At 41.4% G+C, this 17,246-nt stretch overlaps 1 protein-coding gene across 1 annotated transcript in view; it reads left to right on the forward strand.

The window, feature by feature from the left end:
* The window catches only part of PIEZO2 (piezo type mechanosensitive ion channel component 2), a gene marked incomplete at both ends in the record, with an annotated part of 316,577 nt that extends 300,080 nt beyond the window's left edge, over window positions 1-16,497 (forward strand). The window contains 12 exons of the mRNA XM_082499215.1: window positions 337-469; window positions 905-1,052; window positions 1,168-1,382; window positions 3,487-3,645; window positions 5,018-5,165; window positions 7,658-7,846; window positions 8,299-8,391; window positions 9,517-9,689; window positions 11,594-11,710; window positions 13,734-13,813; window positions 15,185-15,365; window positions 16,245-16,497. Of these exons, the coding sequence (XP_082355341.1) occupies window positions 337-469; window positions 905-1,052; window positions 1,168-1,382; window positions 3,487-3,645; window positions 5,018-5,165; window positions 7,658-7,846; window positions 8,299-8,391; window positions 9,517-9,689; window positions 11,594-11,710; window positions 13,734-13,813; window positions 15,185-15,365; window positions 16,245-16,497 (1,889 nt within the window). The remainder of the gene's footprint in view (window positions 1-336; window positions 470-904; window positions 1,053-1,167; window positions 1,383-3,486; window positions 3,646-5,017; window positions 5,166-7,657; window positions 7,847-8,298; window positions 8,392-9,516; window positions 9,690-11,593; window positions 11,711-13,733; window positions 13,814-15,184; window positions 15,366-16,244) is intronic.
* Window positions 16,498-17,246: the final 749 nt, after the last annotated feature.

Genomic DNA, 17,246 nt, shown 5'->3' on the forward strand with positions numbered 1-17,246 from the left:
CTTGTAACAAGGACGGGCTTACTGTAGCCTTAATGCATATATTACCAATTGAGATGACTGAATCAGATCAAACAAGCACTTGCCTTTATCACTACTCTTGTCTTTTTATAGTTATTAATCAATTTGTGATCTGCCAGCGATTAAACCTCTCCTGGATGCTCTCAAAATTTTATCGTATTGGAGAAAAAGCATAAGAGTTCATTTCTAAGCTTCTTTCAAATGTGGGACTTATATATGGGATGGAAGTCTGGAGATTTATTACTTTCTAGTTTTTGTATTTGAACTTTGATTTTGGATTAGCTTCTTTGTCTTCTCTTTCCCTCCCTTTTTTTTCAGGAAGTACCAGTACACGAAACAGCAGTCAGAAAGGAAGCAGTGTGTTAAGCATCAAGCAAAAATCTAGGAAAGAGCTTCTTATGGAAAAGTTTCGAGAGCAAATGATCAAAGCCAAGGCCTTTACAATTAAAAAGTGAGCAATGTGAGAAGTTGTTTGGGTTTTGGGTAAGGTTCCAAACTGCAAAGCGGTAAAAGAGCATTTTCAAGAGACCAGGTTACTACTTCTATTAATTCAAGGGGATGAATGGGTACTTATACAGTTCATTGTATACAGATGGTTTCACTCTAAGTCCCACCAGCTGAATATCAGACTAATCAGCAGTTGTTCAGATAGCATCTGCCTGATAAGAAAGCTAAATATCCTGTGTGAACTTGGTTGGCTGTGTATACTTCTACTGAACAAACTCTAATACAGTGGTTTAGAAGCAATCAGAACAAGAGACTGTGAAGGCTGTCAGAGTAGATCTTAGATATCTTTAGAAACACTAATCATATCACACCCAGCCTTTCTTTTCTTCAGTGCAAGTTACGGTGTTGTTAAATCTCATTGCGGTCTGTGTTGTTTTAGGACTCTTCAGGTGTATGTGCCCATCAGACAGTTTTTCTACAATCTTATTCATCCAGACTACAGTGCGGTGACTGATGTGTATGTGCTGATGTTCCTCGCAGATACAGTGGACTTCATCATCATTGTGTTTGGATTTTGGGCTTTTGGGGTATGTCATAGAGGCGTCTATCTGTAAATCCTCGGAAGGATTTGCATGCAGTAGATGCTAGGTATCATGCGAGTGTCCTCCTTCCTTGACCACTCTGTTATGTTTTCCTTTTCAGAAACATTCTGCAGCAGCAGATATCACCTCTTCATTATCAGAAGACCAGGTCCCGGAGGCATTTTTGGTGATGGTGCTCATTCAGTTTGGTACCATGGTGGTAGATCGAGCACTGTACCTCAAAAAGACTGTCATGGGAAAGGTCATCTTCCAGGTCATCCTTGTTTTCGGAATACATTTCTGGATGTTCTTTATCTTGCCTGGAGTGACAGAAAGGTATAACCATTATAATCACACAATATGGGTCCAATACTGGGGCTCTACAAGTTGTTTGTATTTCAATTTGAGATGGTTATAGCTAAGCTTTGGAATCATGACGAGGTTTCTTCTTGGTCTCATTTCTAAGCAGAATGTTGGAGTACCTTTCCACAGCAATAACTGTGGCCAACATAAGTTTGAGGAAGAATTAATTATTTAAGTATGTACTGAAATATTCGCAACTTAGGCCAAAATGCAAGCAGGTGAAATAGAACTTGCCTGTAATTGAGTGATTAGAGCCCTCAGCTGAGACAATGTTGGCTTCTGATTTGTTTCTCTACTCCCAAGACTGCTGCATGCAGGTTTAGAAGAGTAAGTAGAAAATGTCTCTCTCAGAGTAACTTATAATTTGGCCATTTCCTGGAATGTGTGAACTGTGGATTTAGATCTCCTTAGGCTGACAAATGTCTAAAACCTGTGTTTCTTCTGAAGAGCAAAAGTTCTCCTCCGCTGATGCTGCCACGTGGCTCTGGAGGTGATATGGAGGTGGTCACCTGCTGCATGAAATCTTGTATCATATGCCTGGTCAGGTTCACCCCCAAATCTAACATTTCTCATTGCATGGCTCAAGGCAGTTATCACCTCAGTCTGCGCTGCAGACATGTTAAGGTTCCCTCTCCAGTGGTTGGCTAACTCCCCTCATACTTAGGACTTTAAATGGCCTGGAAGTATTTACCTCACCCCATTGACTATACGGGGAATTTGGGTGTGTCACCTGGGCAAATGAAACTTCGTTAACAGTCAAGTTACTTTGGCAACAACAAAACCAAAATAGGTGCATAGTGTAAAGAAAAACTGAAAGGTCTCATTTTCTTTCAAAAACAAATGTTTTGTTTTTACTCAGTTACGTAGTAATTGTGCCCCAACTTAAAAAAAGAAAAAGCATTTTTCAAATGGATCTCCTATATACTGAGCATTAAGAATTTACCTGAAACTTTTGGCTTGATTTGGTCACTTGAAAGACAATGAAATTGTTTTGACTTTTTCTGTGCTTTTATGAAATTTGTCAAGTTATTAATCTCAAATTTGCATCTGAAACCTCCTGTATTCCAAGTCGGGCTGATTCTTAGAAGCTCCTGCAAATTTCTTAATGAAAATAGTCTTGCAGGATGTAATTGAAAAAATTGGACCATATTGCACTTACAAATCCTGTCCATCATGAGGCATCTTCTACAGTTCCACCATGCTGTTGAACTGCAGTTAGAAGTGGCACGTGTTCACCAAGATGGTCACGGGAATGGAGCACATGACATGTGAAGAGAGGTTGAGGGAACAGCGTTAGTTCAGTCTGGAGAACAGAAGATGGAGAGCTGTCTTCAGCTACCTATGAAGAGGGCATTGAGAAGAAGCTAAGCTCTTTTCCGATAGGACAAGAGTCCACAAGTTGAAAAGGGAAACTCCAGTTAGATAGGATGAAAAATCTTTTCACCATGACGGTAGTAGAACACTGGAGGAGGTTGCCCAGACAGATTGTGGGATCTCCATCTTCAGAGATATTCAAAACTCAACTGGACAGGTGTTGGAACAATTTGGTGTAATTAGACCTGATTCAAGCGGGGGGGGGGGTGAAAAAGATGATCTTCAGATCACTCCAACTTAAATTCCTGTATGAGTTCATGACCTTGGAGATGCCCCCATGAACACAAATAGCCATTAAAGCTGCCTAGATTCAGTCCAGATGTCAACTCTTTGAAAAGCCAAGGGAAGCATTATCTATCCAGGGCTCACAGAGGGATGTGCTGTCATGGCAGGGGAGAGTAGACTGGCCTGTGTTGGGCAGCAAGACATCTCTAGCACCCAGAGGGAGAGGGAACTGCCCCAGAGCCCTCTGTCTTCGGGAAGCCTATTCCCAGTCTCTCCCATGTGACCTTGAGGTGACAACAGATGCTGTTTATAGACTTTCTCATCCAGCGTCTTTCAAATACTGTTTTAACCCTGCAGTGGTGTTTTCACAGGATCTCAGGAAAGGGAAACTGCAAGGAGCACAAAACAATTCAAGCTAATTTGGTCATACACAGATACAAAGCTCATCATTTTCCTTTATCTGTCTTTTCCATTACAGGAAATTTAGCCAGAACACAGTTGCCCAGCTCTGGTATTTTGTGAAATGTGTTTATTTTGGCTTATCAGCATATCAGATACGCTGCGGATATCCAACTCGTGTTCTTGGCAACTTCCTCACAAAAAGCTATAACTATGTCAACCTGTTTTTATTTCAAGGGTAAGTCTAGACCTACTGCCATCCTCTTTTCATTTGTGAAATATGGATCTTTTATCATGAGATGCTGGGGTTCTTCATGACTTCTCTTCACAGGCTGCTGGAAATAAGACAGTAAATTTTGCACAGCGTGCCCTATATATGCCATATGTCCCCCGTAGTCCACAACAAATCAATTTCAGGAATGCAAATTTCAGAAAAATCAGTCTCCCGCTCTGAATCCAGAAGCCTGACATACCAGTCAGTCATTCAGGCCCCTATGGAAGAGACTTTTTTTACAGTTCTAGGAAATCATCTCTGTGAACAGAGATAGGGGCTGCACATTGTGCTAGGAAACAGGTAATGTTACATGCTCTGTGGTCCTAAAAAGCAGTAAGGCATCAAATCCCACAGAGATTTTTGGAGCAGGTCTACAGGCTCTACCTCAGCAGATGAGATGAATAAAGTGAAAGACAACACACATGAGAAATCAGAGCTATGCATCAAAAAACGTTTCCTTTGTGTATCTTTTGAGGAGTGCCGCACATTTGAAACTCTTCAGGAGTTAGGAGGGTTAGTGCAAGTAACAGTCACAGCGTGACCTCAGAGTGAAAGGCGGTGTTAAAGAGGCATACCCCACCCTCCACTTATGCTGTTACCATGATGTTGTGATTAAGCCAGTTCAAAGTATATACATATTTCATAGAAAAGCTGGAATAATTTCAGCTTTTTCCCAATATTTTCAGTATGGACTTCTTGCATTCCAGTAGGAAAAGTTACAAAAGAAAGCTTTCTTCCCATGAAATAGTCTTTGTGACCTGGCCAAGCAGAAAAGCGTGGGACTAGTAAAGGGAATGATGCACTTTGAACAGCTGCTCTATGCATGTTGGTTTCCTGTTAGCCCACCTTCGTCTGCTGCTTAATCCTGAGTCATAACGCCCAATTCCATATGCAGCTGAGGACTGCCCACCTACTGCAAAGAAGCCGTGCACCACTTGGTCTAAGGAGGTATAAAACAAATTCTCACCATCCTGTGGAAAGGATGTTCCTCTACTCCACTCCCAGGTCTTAGGAATTTAGGAATACAAGAAAGTCTCTCTTGTACCATTCCATCAGTGGCTCAATCACAATTACTGGGCATAATGATGCAAAAGCATTTTTATGGCCTGACAAGGAGACCTAGAGGAGCATGAGCTATGGCAAAAGATACACCCCCAAAATGTCAGCACTGGCTGTGCAATCTCAGGATATGATTGTATTTGTGTTTGCAAAATCTCCCATTAAACTGTCTTTTAACATTGGCTTAATTCTTGCTCTTGTTGTGTATGCACTTATTGTGCTCGTTTAACGTGATTACTCTATTTCTGAAAAGTTATTTGCTGTGGTCTCCCTTCAGGTTCCGCCTGGTTCCGTTTTTGACTGAGCTGAGAGCAGTAATGGACTGGGTTTGGACTGATACCACTCTCAGTCTTTCCAGCTGGATCTGTGTTGAAGATATCTATGCTCATATATTCATCCTGAAATGTTGGCGAGAGTCAGAAAAAGTAAGGAAATCCCACACGAGTGATCAAGGCCTCCTCTCCCTCGTGTAGAAGTGAAGAGAAATAGTCCCGAGTCCCTAAATAATTGGGAAATCAACCATGAAGACAGTTTGTTAGGAGATACACCTGGTGTTTATGTTCAGAAATATTCAGACTATTGGGTACTTTATGTTAGTTGGCAGTCACCGCAAGTGAAATTTCAAGTGGCTTCTCTTTTGTGCCTAGCTGATTTTTCCACCGTTAACGTGAACTCCACAAGCACGTGCCTGCTAGCTTAATTGCACGCCTGAGTTTCAAGGCCGGGGGTGAAAGTCCCGATATTCACACGGGCTCACTTTGTCCATAACAACTAAATGAGCGGCCCGCGGTAGCAGGGAAACTGTAGCTGAAGAGAAAGGTCAGTAGAAGGAAGAGCTCGTGCCTCCACGGCGTGGGTCCCAGGGACACCTGGTTCATGTAACCGCAGAGGGAACTCAGCTGGCTCCTTTACCTCGGGAGGGTCCCCGCACATCCAGAACTGAGCTGCAGGCCAGATAACCCCACCATTTGTCTGACTGAAATTTCAGTCTCTTTAACTCATTTAAGCTTCAGTTCAAATTAAAGTTGCAAATTCTGGATTCCTTATAACCGCTATAAAGATTGCAACCATATGCTTGCTTATTTTGCCAATTTGAGAAAGAAATTAAGCATTCTTTTAAGAGTGACCCAACCAGTCAGAAATTGTACATCTGCAATGAAACGGCTGTATATTTAAGTGTTACTGACTTATTTCTGCTTTTATTACAATCCTGTCTCTTACTGGCAATTACTCTCCAAGTATGTCACTTAGATTAACTCAGAGCTGAAGCGCGCACAAATCTTGTATATAGACTTTTTCTGTATGACTTCCATTTCTGCCATGAATGGAGTGTCATCAGAGGCTTCAGGAGTCAGAGAAATAATAATCCAGCTCTACTTTGACCGTCCACCTCACTGCCTTTTTTTACGCTACAACAGGATCACTCTGCATTATATGTAGCATAGACCTGACTTGGGAATATTTCCACGTCTAAGCTAGCATGTGTGTGCTAATGCCATGTAGCAAAATGACTACCCGTGACTTTATGAGAGTTGTTCAAGGTACTTTGATTCTCTCTGTTTTTTTCTCCCATTGAGTGGTATGCCTAAGTACTTTGACTGCTAGAGGCTCTCTGAGCTGTTCTGTAACATCATTAAAGGTGCCTGAACTAATCTCATACAGACGAATAATATACCCTTGGTGATCTTGATACGGTATTTTAATGAAAACGGTATTCTGTAATGCAAGACAAATGACTTGATACACCGCTTTTGAAAAATAACTAATTTGTTTTAAATATAGCATTGTATTACAAATTTAATATTCTCCTAGGGCTTTATGGATTCGTGTTGTAAAGCAAGAACAATTTCCTGAAAGCCAGATTCCTGGCGTGTGTTTGAGGTGCGGTGCAATACAAGGCATCTTTATTTTGCACATGCAGTATGCAGTGCGTGAAAGACGGGATCCTAAAACACTGTATGGCATTAAATCCTATAAGAGAATACAGCAAAATAAATTACAGTGATGGTAAGGCTCACCATCACAGGATGGTGAAGCTCTTAAAGTATTCAATCATGAGGCCAATAACAGAGGGCAGGAATTATGGACAAGGCAGAACAGACATGCCATGTGATCTCTTTGAAAAGAGAAGGATAAAAGCAAAGTCACTTTTGGTCTCAGAAGCTAAAAAGGGGAGGATGTTACATCAGCAGCGTCATGACTTTAGGAACAGTAACAAAACTTTAAACGCTATTTAAATGCAGTTGGTGTGGGATTCACTAGAAACAGATTGGATCAAGCCTGTGAGCAACTCTTAGAAATACTGTATGTGAGGTGTGAAATGAACGTAGAGGTAGTGCAATATCAGACAATCCTACTGATTGTGTTTGTCATTTGCTGGCAAACAGATTTATTTATTTTTTCCCCTGAAACACAGTTTGCAGCATTTCAAGCTATATAAGAGGAATTCTGCCTTAAAGAGCTTTGTGATCAAACTTTTTGGAGGGACAAATACAAGAAAGTGTGTTACTCCTAATACCAATTTTTTTAACAAATATTTGTGTCACTGTTGCTGCTATTATTTTACATTTGGTTCCTGTGAGTTCATGCTTGCACTCACTCAGACAAAAAATTCAAATTACCCAACCCAATTTTTCCCTTCTTTATGGTTGTGAAGAATCAAAACCACAGAGGTTTACATTTTTCACACCAGACACACAATTAACATGGGTTCAGTTGGCACTTTTCTCTCTTGTCACCAGAAATTCAATTTCTGTACAGGTTTGGCTAAAAATCTCAAAATAACTGGCCTGACAACAGGTAGCAAATTACTATAGAAGATGGGAAGCCTTAAGATTGTGTTATATTTACCCATCGAATCATACCAAGTGTAGCTCTGATAGAAGAGACGTTACCATGTTGCTGTTTGCTTTTGCAGAGATATCCCCAACCACGAGGCCAGAAGAAAAAGAAAGTTGTGAAGTATGGAATGGGTGGCATGATTATCGTCTTGCTGATTTGTATTGTCTGGTTCCCACTGCTCTTCATGTCTTTAATCAAATCTGTTGCAGGCATCACCAACAAGCCTCTAGATGTATCAATCACAATAACTCTAGGAGGTTATCAGGTAAAAAAGAAGAAAGGCTAAAGGCAAACTCTGGTTTTGCACCGTATTTCCTTGTGCTATTTCTTATTCCTTTCATTGGATTGAACTCTCCTGCCCTATGCAAGAGGTCAAGCAAGCTCCCACGAGTGATCCCTTTTGAGTTTAAGAACATGTTAGTTTATTACTGATGTAAAATATTATCTTCATTTGCAAGTTAAAACCAGCACCTACTGGCAGTGGAATCTGAATAAATTATCCTCCATCAGGTACACTCAGATAACTGCCTACAGGTCCACATGGTAAATATAAGATAATTGGAGGTAGCTTGCTTCTCAGTGGAATAAGATCATAACCTTCCCCTGTTGAATTGAGTGCCATAATTGTCTTGGACCGTGATGCACAGGATGCTGTACTGTGTATGTAGCAGCTGATGTGAAGAAAATGTGACGAGTGTGTGTTCTTTTGTTTCCCAGCCTATTTTTACAATGAGTGCTCAACAGAGTCAGCTCAAGGATTTGAATCAGACTGGTTTCAATGCGTTTCTGGGAAGCTATAGGGGTAACACTGTAAGTGAAATGTAGAATACCTCATTGCTTAAAAATGCATGCATGTTTCCATAGAGACCTTTTGTGAGTTTTGCTTGTGTAGTTATAAGTGGTCAGCAGCACTGCCATCGTTTGGAAGGTGTTTCCCTAAAGAGGGTTTGCATGAGTAAAGGTTCGGACAGATCATTTGTCAGGACAGGGCTGGGTTATGGTGAGAAAAGTTACCATTAATCAAGACATCTTTGCACAAAATCATGGAAGACAGAAACCCTAGTTGTCCTGTCGCCTGGATAAAAACCTGCCCTCTTAAATGACACAAACCTTCAGGAGATATGATTGCTGTTGGTGTACTGCCAAAACAAACGTGCTGTGGGGACACAACAGCGTCGGCACTTTTAAGCCCCGTACTCCTTCTTGTAGCACAGACAGCTTTCACCCCTCCCAGTCAGGAGAAGTGGTGCTGTCAAAAGAAAGTGTGTATGGCCTAGAAAAGTTCTGATATTAAAATGTCGAAATGTCAACATGAAGACAGTCTCGTTATTTCATGGTGCAACATGCACAAAGTTATCACAAGTTGCCACAGGAAAAAGACTAGTAATTAGTAGAAGATGTTGCGTTATTAAAGTAACTGGGGTTTGATCAGAAATAACTTTAAAATAAGTGCTTGCTTTTAGCTGGTTCAAGAATTAATGTTTTTTGATATTAGATCCTACCAAATACCCATGTATTATAGCAGTAATATTTTAATCCTAATCCACTTTGGGAGTTACCAGTTTCAAGTTGCCTGATCCTTTGCAGTCATCTTTCTATGCAGAAAGACACTTAACAAAAGACAGAGTAAAATTTTAACTTGAGTTTAAATAGACTCTACAGAGTTTACCCGATGAACTTTCAGACTCATTTTGGCTTACGTGGCCATCATTTTTCAAACAACAGGGGCCAATTTTGTTTGCCTTCGTAGCTCGGCTATACTTTATTTCCCTTCCCATCTAAAGCCCCAGTTGGTACCCGAGGAAAACAATCAGTGCAAAGCACTGCACTTACATTTAATGAAACATTTACAATTCTGCCTGACTGGGAAATGTGGCTCCGTATCTTGTGAATATCACCGCACTGAAATTTTCTTCTCCTCTTCTGCACCTACAGGCTGCTTTGCAGTTTCTAGAGGGCTATGGAAAAGAAGATATAACTCTAGCAGATCTAGAGGGAAATTCAAACTCTTTATGGACCATCAGCCCTCCCAGTAGAGAGAAAATGATACAGGGACTGCTGGATTTTTCAGCTGAGTTCACTGTAGTGCTTTCATGGAGCATTCAAAGGTAATTAACATGGCCGTTACGAGGTTGATGGATCATTTGTCAAGTGTTCACACAGCAGAACAGTTCCATGTTGCATTTTTGGTTTAGTTTTTCAGCAAATTCTATTGTACTGCAGAGGAAAAAAAACTGAAAGTGGGAGAGCCAGAGAGAAGTAACCTTTGTTACCCAGGAAAATATTTGTGGCCTGCGGTTCTCAAAAAATAAGACGAGATGTGGAGCCACTTCCAAGTACATTATTTAAAAAGGCAGGGTGAAGTTTTCAGTGGGACTTGAGGGGAAGGGGGGAAAAGTAAGAAAATTTTAGCCAGTTTTAGATGGAGAAGTTCAAATAAAGTGCCCCAAATAACAACCTTGTTAGCATTTATGGGAACTGAATACTTAGACCCAGTTAAAGCAGAAAAACTATGAGTAAATACAAACAGAAGTGCTTGGTCCTCTTACGAAGTGAGTCTGGAACTGACGCAGAATGTTTTTTAAGTATACATATACTCAGAGACTTAGTTATGCAAATAGCATAACAATGGCACAGATCCATTTTGACGAGACCTTTGCCTGTTTGCTTGTGGTTCCTTTGGCCTCGGTGAAGTTTTCCAAGAGACAGCCTAGAATATATAGTAGGTGCATGCAGGCTAGAGCACACCCGGTCACCGAAGTGGTTTGTTGGGTACTGTTTGCCAGCTGGGATCCCTCTAGGCTGCTGGATTTAATTGGAGTTAGGTCATCCCTCCATGGAAATTAAGTACCTTTGCAGCCCCGGTATCTACCTGTTTTGTTGGAAGCGGACGCTGGACTGTTATAGCAATCCTCAGCAAAAGACTTGTGCGCAGGAAGCAGGTCAGCTGAATCACTGTGGGAGCTCTGAACATGTTGGGTCAGTCCTTCCACAGTCAAAAATAGGCTTGTAATGAGTCTGCACCCTTAATTCAACTTTATTTGACCCCCCCCTTATGCTTTCCTGGAAGCGTACAGTATTAGCTAATGAATTACATCACTCCATCGTTTCTGAACCTTATATTAATTTTTAATACTGCTATTCAGTTTGTCCATATGCTTGCATAGCTACAACCATTCATACACTAGTTGAAAGAGACCTTTTTCACTCTCACATTATATCCTGCGGATTACATTGTGACGGTGAATGACTGAAAGCGGTAAAGACTTACCACAGTGACCTTCCACTTCTTTTCCTTAAAGCGTCTTTCACCTAGGCCAGGAGACCACAAGCAGCTGTAAGATGACCCTTTTGGGTCACTGAGGCAGCATACGCACTTTCTGCCCCTGCACAGCCTGTGCCGGGGATGTTCCTCTGCAGCCCCCAGCAGCCCAGGAGCTGCCGTACCCAGCTGCTGCATCCCAACCACAGAGCGTGGCACAAGGCGTAGTGCGAAAGCTGATCCTGCCCCAGCTGTGTTCTGCAGCTGGCATGAAGGCTCGGGGGAGAGGCATGGGAGTCCTATCGGCCTGTTAGCCACACGTTTCTGCTGGGCCGAGGTGGGGTTTGGGGAAGGTGTAGCTGCCTGCAGCATCCTTAGCTGCCCTGGCACAGAACGCATGGTAACGCAGACGGTCCTGTTGCCTAACGTCAGAGCAGGCGCGCTCCATTTCCCATTCTGTTTTGACTGACGTAACGAGCAAAATTACATTAATCTGTCATCATTGTCCTGTAACACATACAAAGGCAGTCAGTTAGAAAAATACACCTTTAAGGCTGCTACGTATTCTCTGTGGGAAAACACACCATCTCAGGTACAGGTAGCATGATGCTTGCTTTAGCAGAGGCTGGGGTAGCCGCAGTCAGCGCAGTTAGACTAGTTAGGCAACTAGCTCTAGCATTCAGAAAACCAGTGTTTAGGTTATGCTCTCACTGTAGGTTGACAATGTGTCTTCCCTTTTACTTACAACAGAAATCTCACCCTTGGTGCCAAAGCCGAAATAGCATCAGATAAACTTACCTTTGTCCTACCAGAGAACACCAGAAGAGATATCGCTACAATGATGTCTGGACAGCAACTGGAAAAGGTGTAAGTTATTTTCTTTGCCTATTTATGTGAAGACCTTCCCTTTTTAAACCTGATTTCCTCAGGAGGTCAGGCTTGTGCAATTGTATCATTTGTCTGCCCATCTGTCCCCCTCTGATAACTTTGGAGCCTTGTTCACAGAGGCCAACAGCATTGAAGTCACATAATAGTAACATTAAAGGTAAAGCTGTATTTCCTACAATAAATGTAGGCTGAGAAGACCATGAACACTGGAACACCACCAACAAGGATGGTGAAGCTATTAGTTACTTTTCTTTGGTTTATTGGATAAGCACAAGTTCATTACAGTATATTCACAGTTAAACTCTCCTTTGAGTTCCTTCCGTTCAACTTGATCTGAGGATGTTGTATTGATGATTTTTTTTGTTCTAAATAACCATCCAGACTGTATTGCTCATTGTTATTCTTGAATAGTATTAGATTGGCAAGGAAGTGTTAAATCACTGCGGTCAAAGGGTAACATCTGCAGTCGTTTCTGACATCAGATCTTTTCCTGTAATGGAAATTTGCGAGAAAGAAAAAGCATGCTCTTCATAATAATATCAAACATTATTCTATGGATAGAGCCTTATAGCATTAACAGCAGTGGTGCCTCCTTTCAGATTTGAAAGGAGACTGGCCTTTCCTCTTCCGCCTGCTCACTGGGGATTACTTTACAGCAGTAGTCTCTAAATACTGCTAAGCCGACACGTCATCCCTGAAGGCCACCCGATCTGATTTGTGGCCACAAGAGTTGAAAAGTTAAAGCTGAGGCCAACGGGGATAGCGAAAACTCTGAGAGGTTCATATCTGTTAGTAGGTGGAAATGAGATTTGTCTTTTCTGCGCACAGCTCTTTTTCTGCACCCACGCACGCTTGTACATCCAAACGGACTGCTGTTGCACATCCGATCATTTCATTTAAAAATTATTTTACACCTCTTTTACTTTTCTGCTGTGTGAGGATACGGGAATATTTCCTAAGGTGGTGATGTGCCAAGGAGGGTAGATTTTGCTCTTTTGTGGGAAGAGGTAATTCATTCGTAATTCTCTCTTTGCAGGAGGTGAGCAGTCACATGGAAGATACACCTGCATTTGCCTGTGTTGCAATAATATTGTTGATTTAAGCTTTTTTTACTTTGTCGTAATGGAAAAATGGTTGTGGCAGCTACCAGCCTTTTGACTACTTCAGCAGGGAGCTTTCTGCCACCACCTCTGCTCAGACAGCTTAGCTGCTGAGCTCTTACCTATCTTTTGGGCCTGCTGGAGTGATCCGGAGGGATTTTAAATTGGCCACCTCGGTTCTTCCTCAGCCTGGTGTATGCAATGTAGCAAAGTGTCACAGGAGTTCCCCGAGAGCTCCCCTCCCCCAAAATTTTTCAGTCATTTGAGGAAAAAGTATCTCTACTCTTAATGAAATGTCTCTCTCTCTGGATGATGCTAATTCATTCCCACTTAAGGTGGTTTAATTTTGAGCCCAATGGAAGAACTTTTACAAACATGTTTCTTTTTAAGTTTGAAATCCTCCTACAAACTGTGAAAATACTTCCCAATGAAAGATTCTGGCAAAAATTCTCGCTTTTTTTCAGGTGTTATTATCGAAACATCTTGCAATTCTGAAGTAATAACTGTTCTCACCACATATTTTTCTAGCTACATATTTCCCTAGCTTGTTTACTACCGGTGATGTATTGCCTTTCTTTGTGCTGCGAATATATCTGGCTATAAAAGCAGCTTTGTGAAAAAGGGGAACAAAATATAAAGTCTACATTCCTTGCGAACACACGTGCCCCAGGTGTGTGGGATTCATGGCGTGTGAATGGTGATATTATGGATGGAGCTCCCTGCTGAAGTACTGACAGAACATAGTTAATAAATCCAGTTAACTTTCAGATGTGACATCTGAACACTATAAAATCATAGCTTAAGCCAAGAATTACTGGGAACTGTGTATAGCCCTGTTAGGTATTTCTAAATTATTTTAGAGGTATAAAAATATGAAATATTTGCTTTCTCATTTTTTCCAGAACGTTAGAGACAGTGTACCCGTACTACATCAAGGCTCCTAGTGATTCTCTGGCAAAACCCATAAAGCAGCTATTGACAGGTATGTGTCCGGACCATGATAAACAAAGTATGGTTGAAAGAAGTGCAACGCAGCGCTCACGCTTGCAGATTCACAGAGCTGTTATGGGGCACCTCGGGCTGAAACGCGCTTACAAAGGTCTCTGCCTGGTGCCTGCAAGCCTGAGGAGAGATGAGGTAATACAGTATAAGGCAGAAAATTCATCTGGATGTATTTTAGCTTTGTATATAACAGGAGGGACTCTACAGATGAAATCCAGCTCTTTTTCTTCAAGCCTGGTTTCAGGAACTGCTTTCCTTTGTTTTCTGAGGAAGTGATGACAAGTTTCACTTCTCCGCATCTCCCTGCTGCCTTACCACAGTCAGTCAGTAGTGCTGCATGTCTGCAAATGTAGCTCCTCAGCTTAAGCAAGGACACTGAATTATTTTATTTTTTTTAGCTATTCCTTCCTTATTGGCTGCAAGGAATCCAGTTTAGATAAATCATTGAATTTCAGAATGCTATTACCTAACCAGAATGCATGCAGGTACTCGCAGACATACAGAATACATGCACGCATGTGCACATACGCGCATGTCAGAAACCTGTTGGGTTGGAAGAGTAGGAACAAGTCTTTATCTAAGAACACTTCACTCAACAGAGGTTAAATTTGGCCCTCGGGCGTAGTAGTAGTACTATGTAGTACATTACCGTACTATGTAGTGCATTACTCTTCAAGGTTCAGTGAGCATGATTAGATTAATTGGCAAAAATAATTCTTGAGGCTGAACTTAGCTCTATGAGTAGCAATAAGTTATGAGTCCTTCACTGCCATTAGTCAGGGCATGTCGTAAAAAACTCTTAATTTGAGGTTCTCCATGTATATACACTGCTAATGTACGTTCCCCAGAATCAGGAGGGCCAGAGTTCACCTCCCGTCTGTGTGATCAGTATGCGTAATAGGATAGTGTGCTCTTCTTGATGGAAGAGAATAACATCTTTTGTACCAAGACATAAATCATTGTGACGGTTTCACTTTGACTTATGGAAGCTGACCACTGTCCCTCCAGGTTAAATGTGTTTCTTTGGGCCTGAAATGCAGACATGCTGACTGTCAATTGCTACTTTGGCCGGAAAATATTGAAATGATTTGACAGTTGTACAGAAGAAAATGTAGGTGATATGAAACATTTTATTTAATTAATGCCCATTCAGATAACATTTGCAGAATGAAAACCACAGAAGTCTAGAGATTGTACTTTTGTACAGAAATAATGTAAAAAGGGTTTTAGGAGAATTACAGTGAACCTTTGCTCAGTCATTTTATCATGCAGATGTTTGAAGTATCTGACTCAAAACAGTTTGACTTTTGCAATTCTTGGTATATATATTAACATTGCTTTTTTTCAATAGACTGCAGATGGGAAAACATCACAGTTTCCCTGGTCAAAAATGTTTCTGATGAGGGAGTTCGTGAGTGGTGGGTTTTGAATCAGCTTGGAAAAAGATACAAAACATCTGAAGAGAGTCTTGAACTCTTCATATTCAGTGATAAAGTCAGTCCACCAAGCCTTGGATTCTTGGCTGGTTATGGGTAAGAAGGAATCTTCACATAAAATTAAAATAACATAGATAAGATAGAAGTAGAGGTGACTTTATTTGCTGGTTTGGGGGGGTTATTTCTTTTTTGTTGTAGTGTTTGAACATTACAACATTTTACAAAGGGGTTTTGTGAGATTTTCAAATTCATGTCTATTAACGTTATCTATAGAAGGCTTCATATTTGTAAGGAATGGCGTTACCTGCTCTCCAGTGGGAAAGGCGGCAGAAGCACCCTTCATACCAATTTCCAGTTGAAGTAAAATCGTTCAAAGGATGTTAGTTTGGCTACAGGTCACGTTCTGCCCAAACTCTGCCCTGTTTTGGCAGCCTTCCCAATCTCATAGCCAGGACCCTGGGTGTGAAACGGTTGTGAAATACCTTTCCACAGGCAGAGGAAGGCAGGCGACTGTGCCTTCCCAGGAGATGTGCCCTTCTGGCATGATTTTGGAAAACTCCTCATAGAAGGATTATCAGGGGAGGACAGGTAAATGTTAGTCTGTCACCAGTCACACGTACTTTAATAAAAAATATTAGATATGAAACCAGACAGATCAGTTGCCTTTAGCAGCCAGCAATTGTCAGATTTCCCACTGTGACTTCCAAGCTGTAGCAGACAGGCCATGAGACCAACAGCGACTGGGGTTAAAGCATTTAAGTCAGCAGCCTCAGCTGTTCATGTTCCCAGATTTCCGTGGTGTTTGAAGAGACCTTATTTTCCTTCATCCTGCAGCACAGCAGAAACAAGATCCTAATTAGAAATTAATGTTCGCTCAGCTGACAGACTATGCTTAGCCGTGTAGACGAGCTGCCTTACACTTGGCTGACCCTTTTTCAAGGCATAATTCGAACTCTTTCCTCTCTTTCTTTCCAGCATCATGGGACTATATGCCTCGGTTGTCCTGGTGATAGGGAAGTTCGTCCGTGAATTTTTCAGTGGGATCTCTCACTCCATCATGTTTGAGGAGCTACCCAATGTAGACCGAATCTTGAAGTTGTGTACTGACATTTTCTTAGTGCGAGAGACTGGAGAACTGGAACTAGAAGAAGACCTGTATGCCAAACTAATATTCCTGTATCGCTCACCAGAGACTATGATCAAGTGGACTAGGGAAAAAACCAATTGATCTCTTTGGTGTCACACTGCGAATCAAGTTGATTTCATCTGAATTTTAAAGGAAGAAAAAAAAAAAAAGCACAATATTCTCTTAAGAGCTAAGCCTTTTATAGTTAGGTAGCAATGTTTTTCACTGAAGGAGTCCTGGAAGCTACGGCCTTAGGAATCCATGCTGCCTTTCAGATTAAGGATCAACAGTGAAGAAGGCTGGATGATTTTGTCGTTTTTAATGTGCCACTCCTCTACAGTCTGGGGACTGCTTTGTAATTTAATCAACAAAAAGTTTGCATCTTTGTCTGGCTAATTTAATTTTCCAGACGATCGTTACGACTTCAAGAGAAAAGAAAGGAGTGAACCCACGGATGACTCCAGTGTACCTTCTTAACCCTTTCTGGAGCCATACAGATTGGATTGTGCAATATGCTGTTGTACATCACTGACTTTCAAGCTACAGTAATGGGACGCTGACTAGCCTTCAGGACACCCAAGACCCAGGGCCGCAGTGGGAACTGAAGACATTCTAGCCATACCCATTTGTAGAAAAACAGAGGTTTTGATGTACAAAGGACACTGTGGACAAGCCTCTGTAAGCAAAAAGAAAACAAGTAACAATCTCTTTAAATGCCTTATTTTATTTGTACAGTCACAGAAGACATTTCCACCAAACATCAATGACTTTTCTCAGGAAAAAAAAAAAAGCAACTGAAACTTGACACGTCGTCAAGGTTAACTAATGGCTAGAATAATTATGGTGAATTA

This window comes from Vanellus vanellus (genome assembly GCF_965231255.1).
Source record: "Vanellus vanellus genome assembly, chromosome: 2".
In the NCBI taxonomy this organism is placed as follows: Eukaryota; Metazoa; Chordata; class Aves; order Charadriiformes; family Charadriidae; genus Vanellus; species Vanellus vanellus.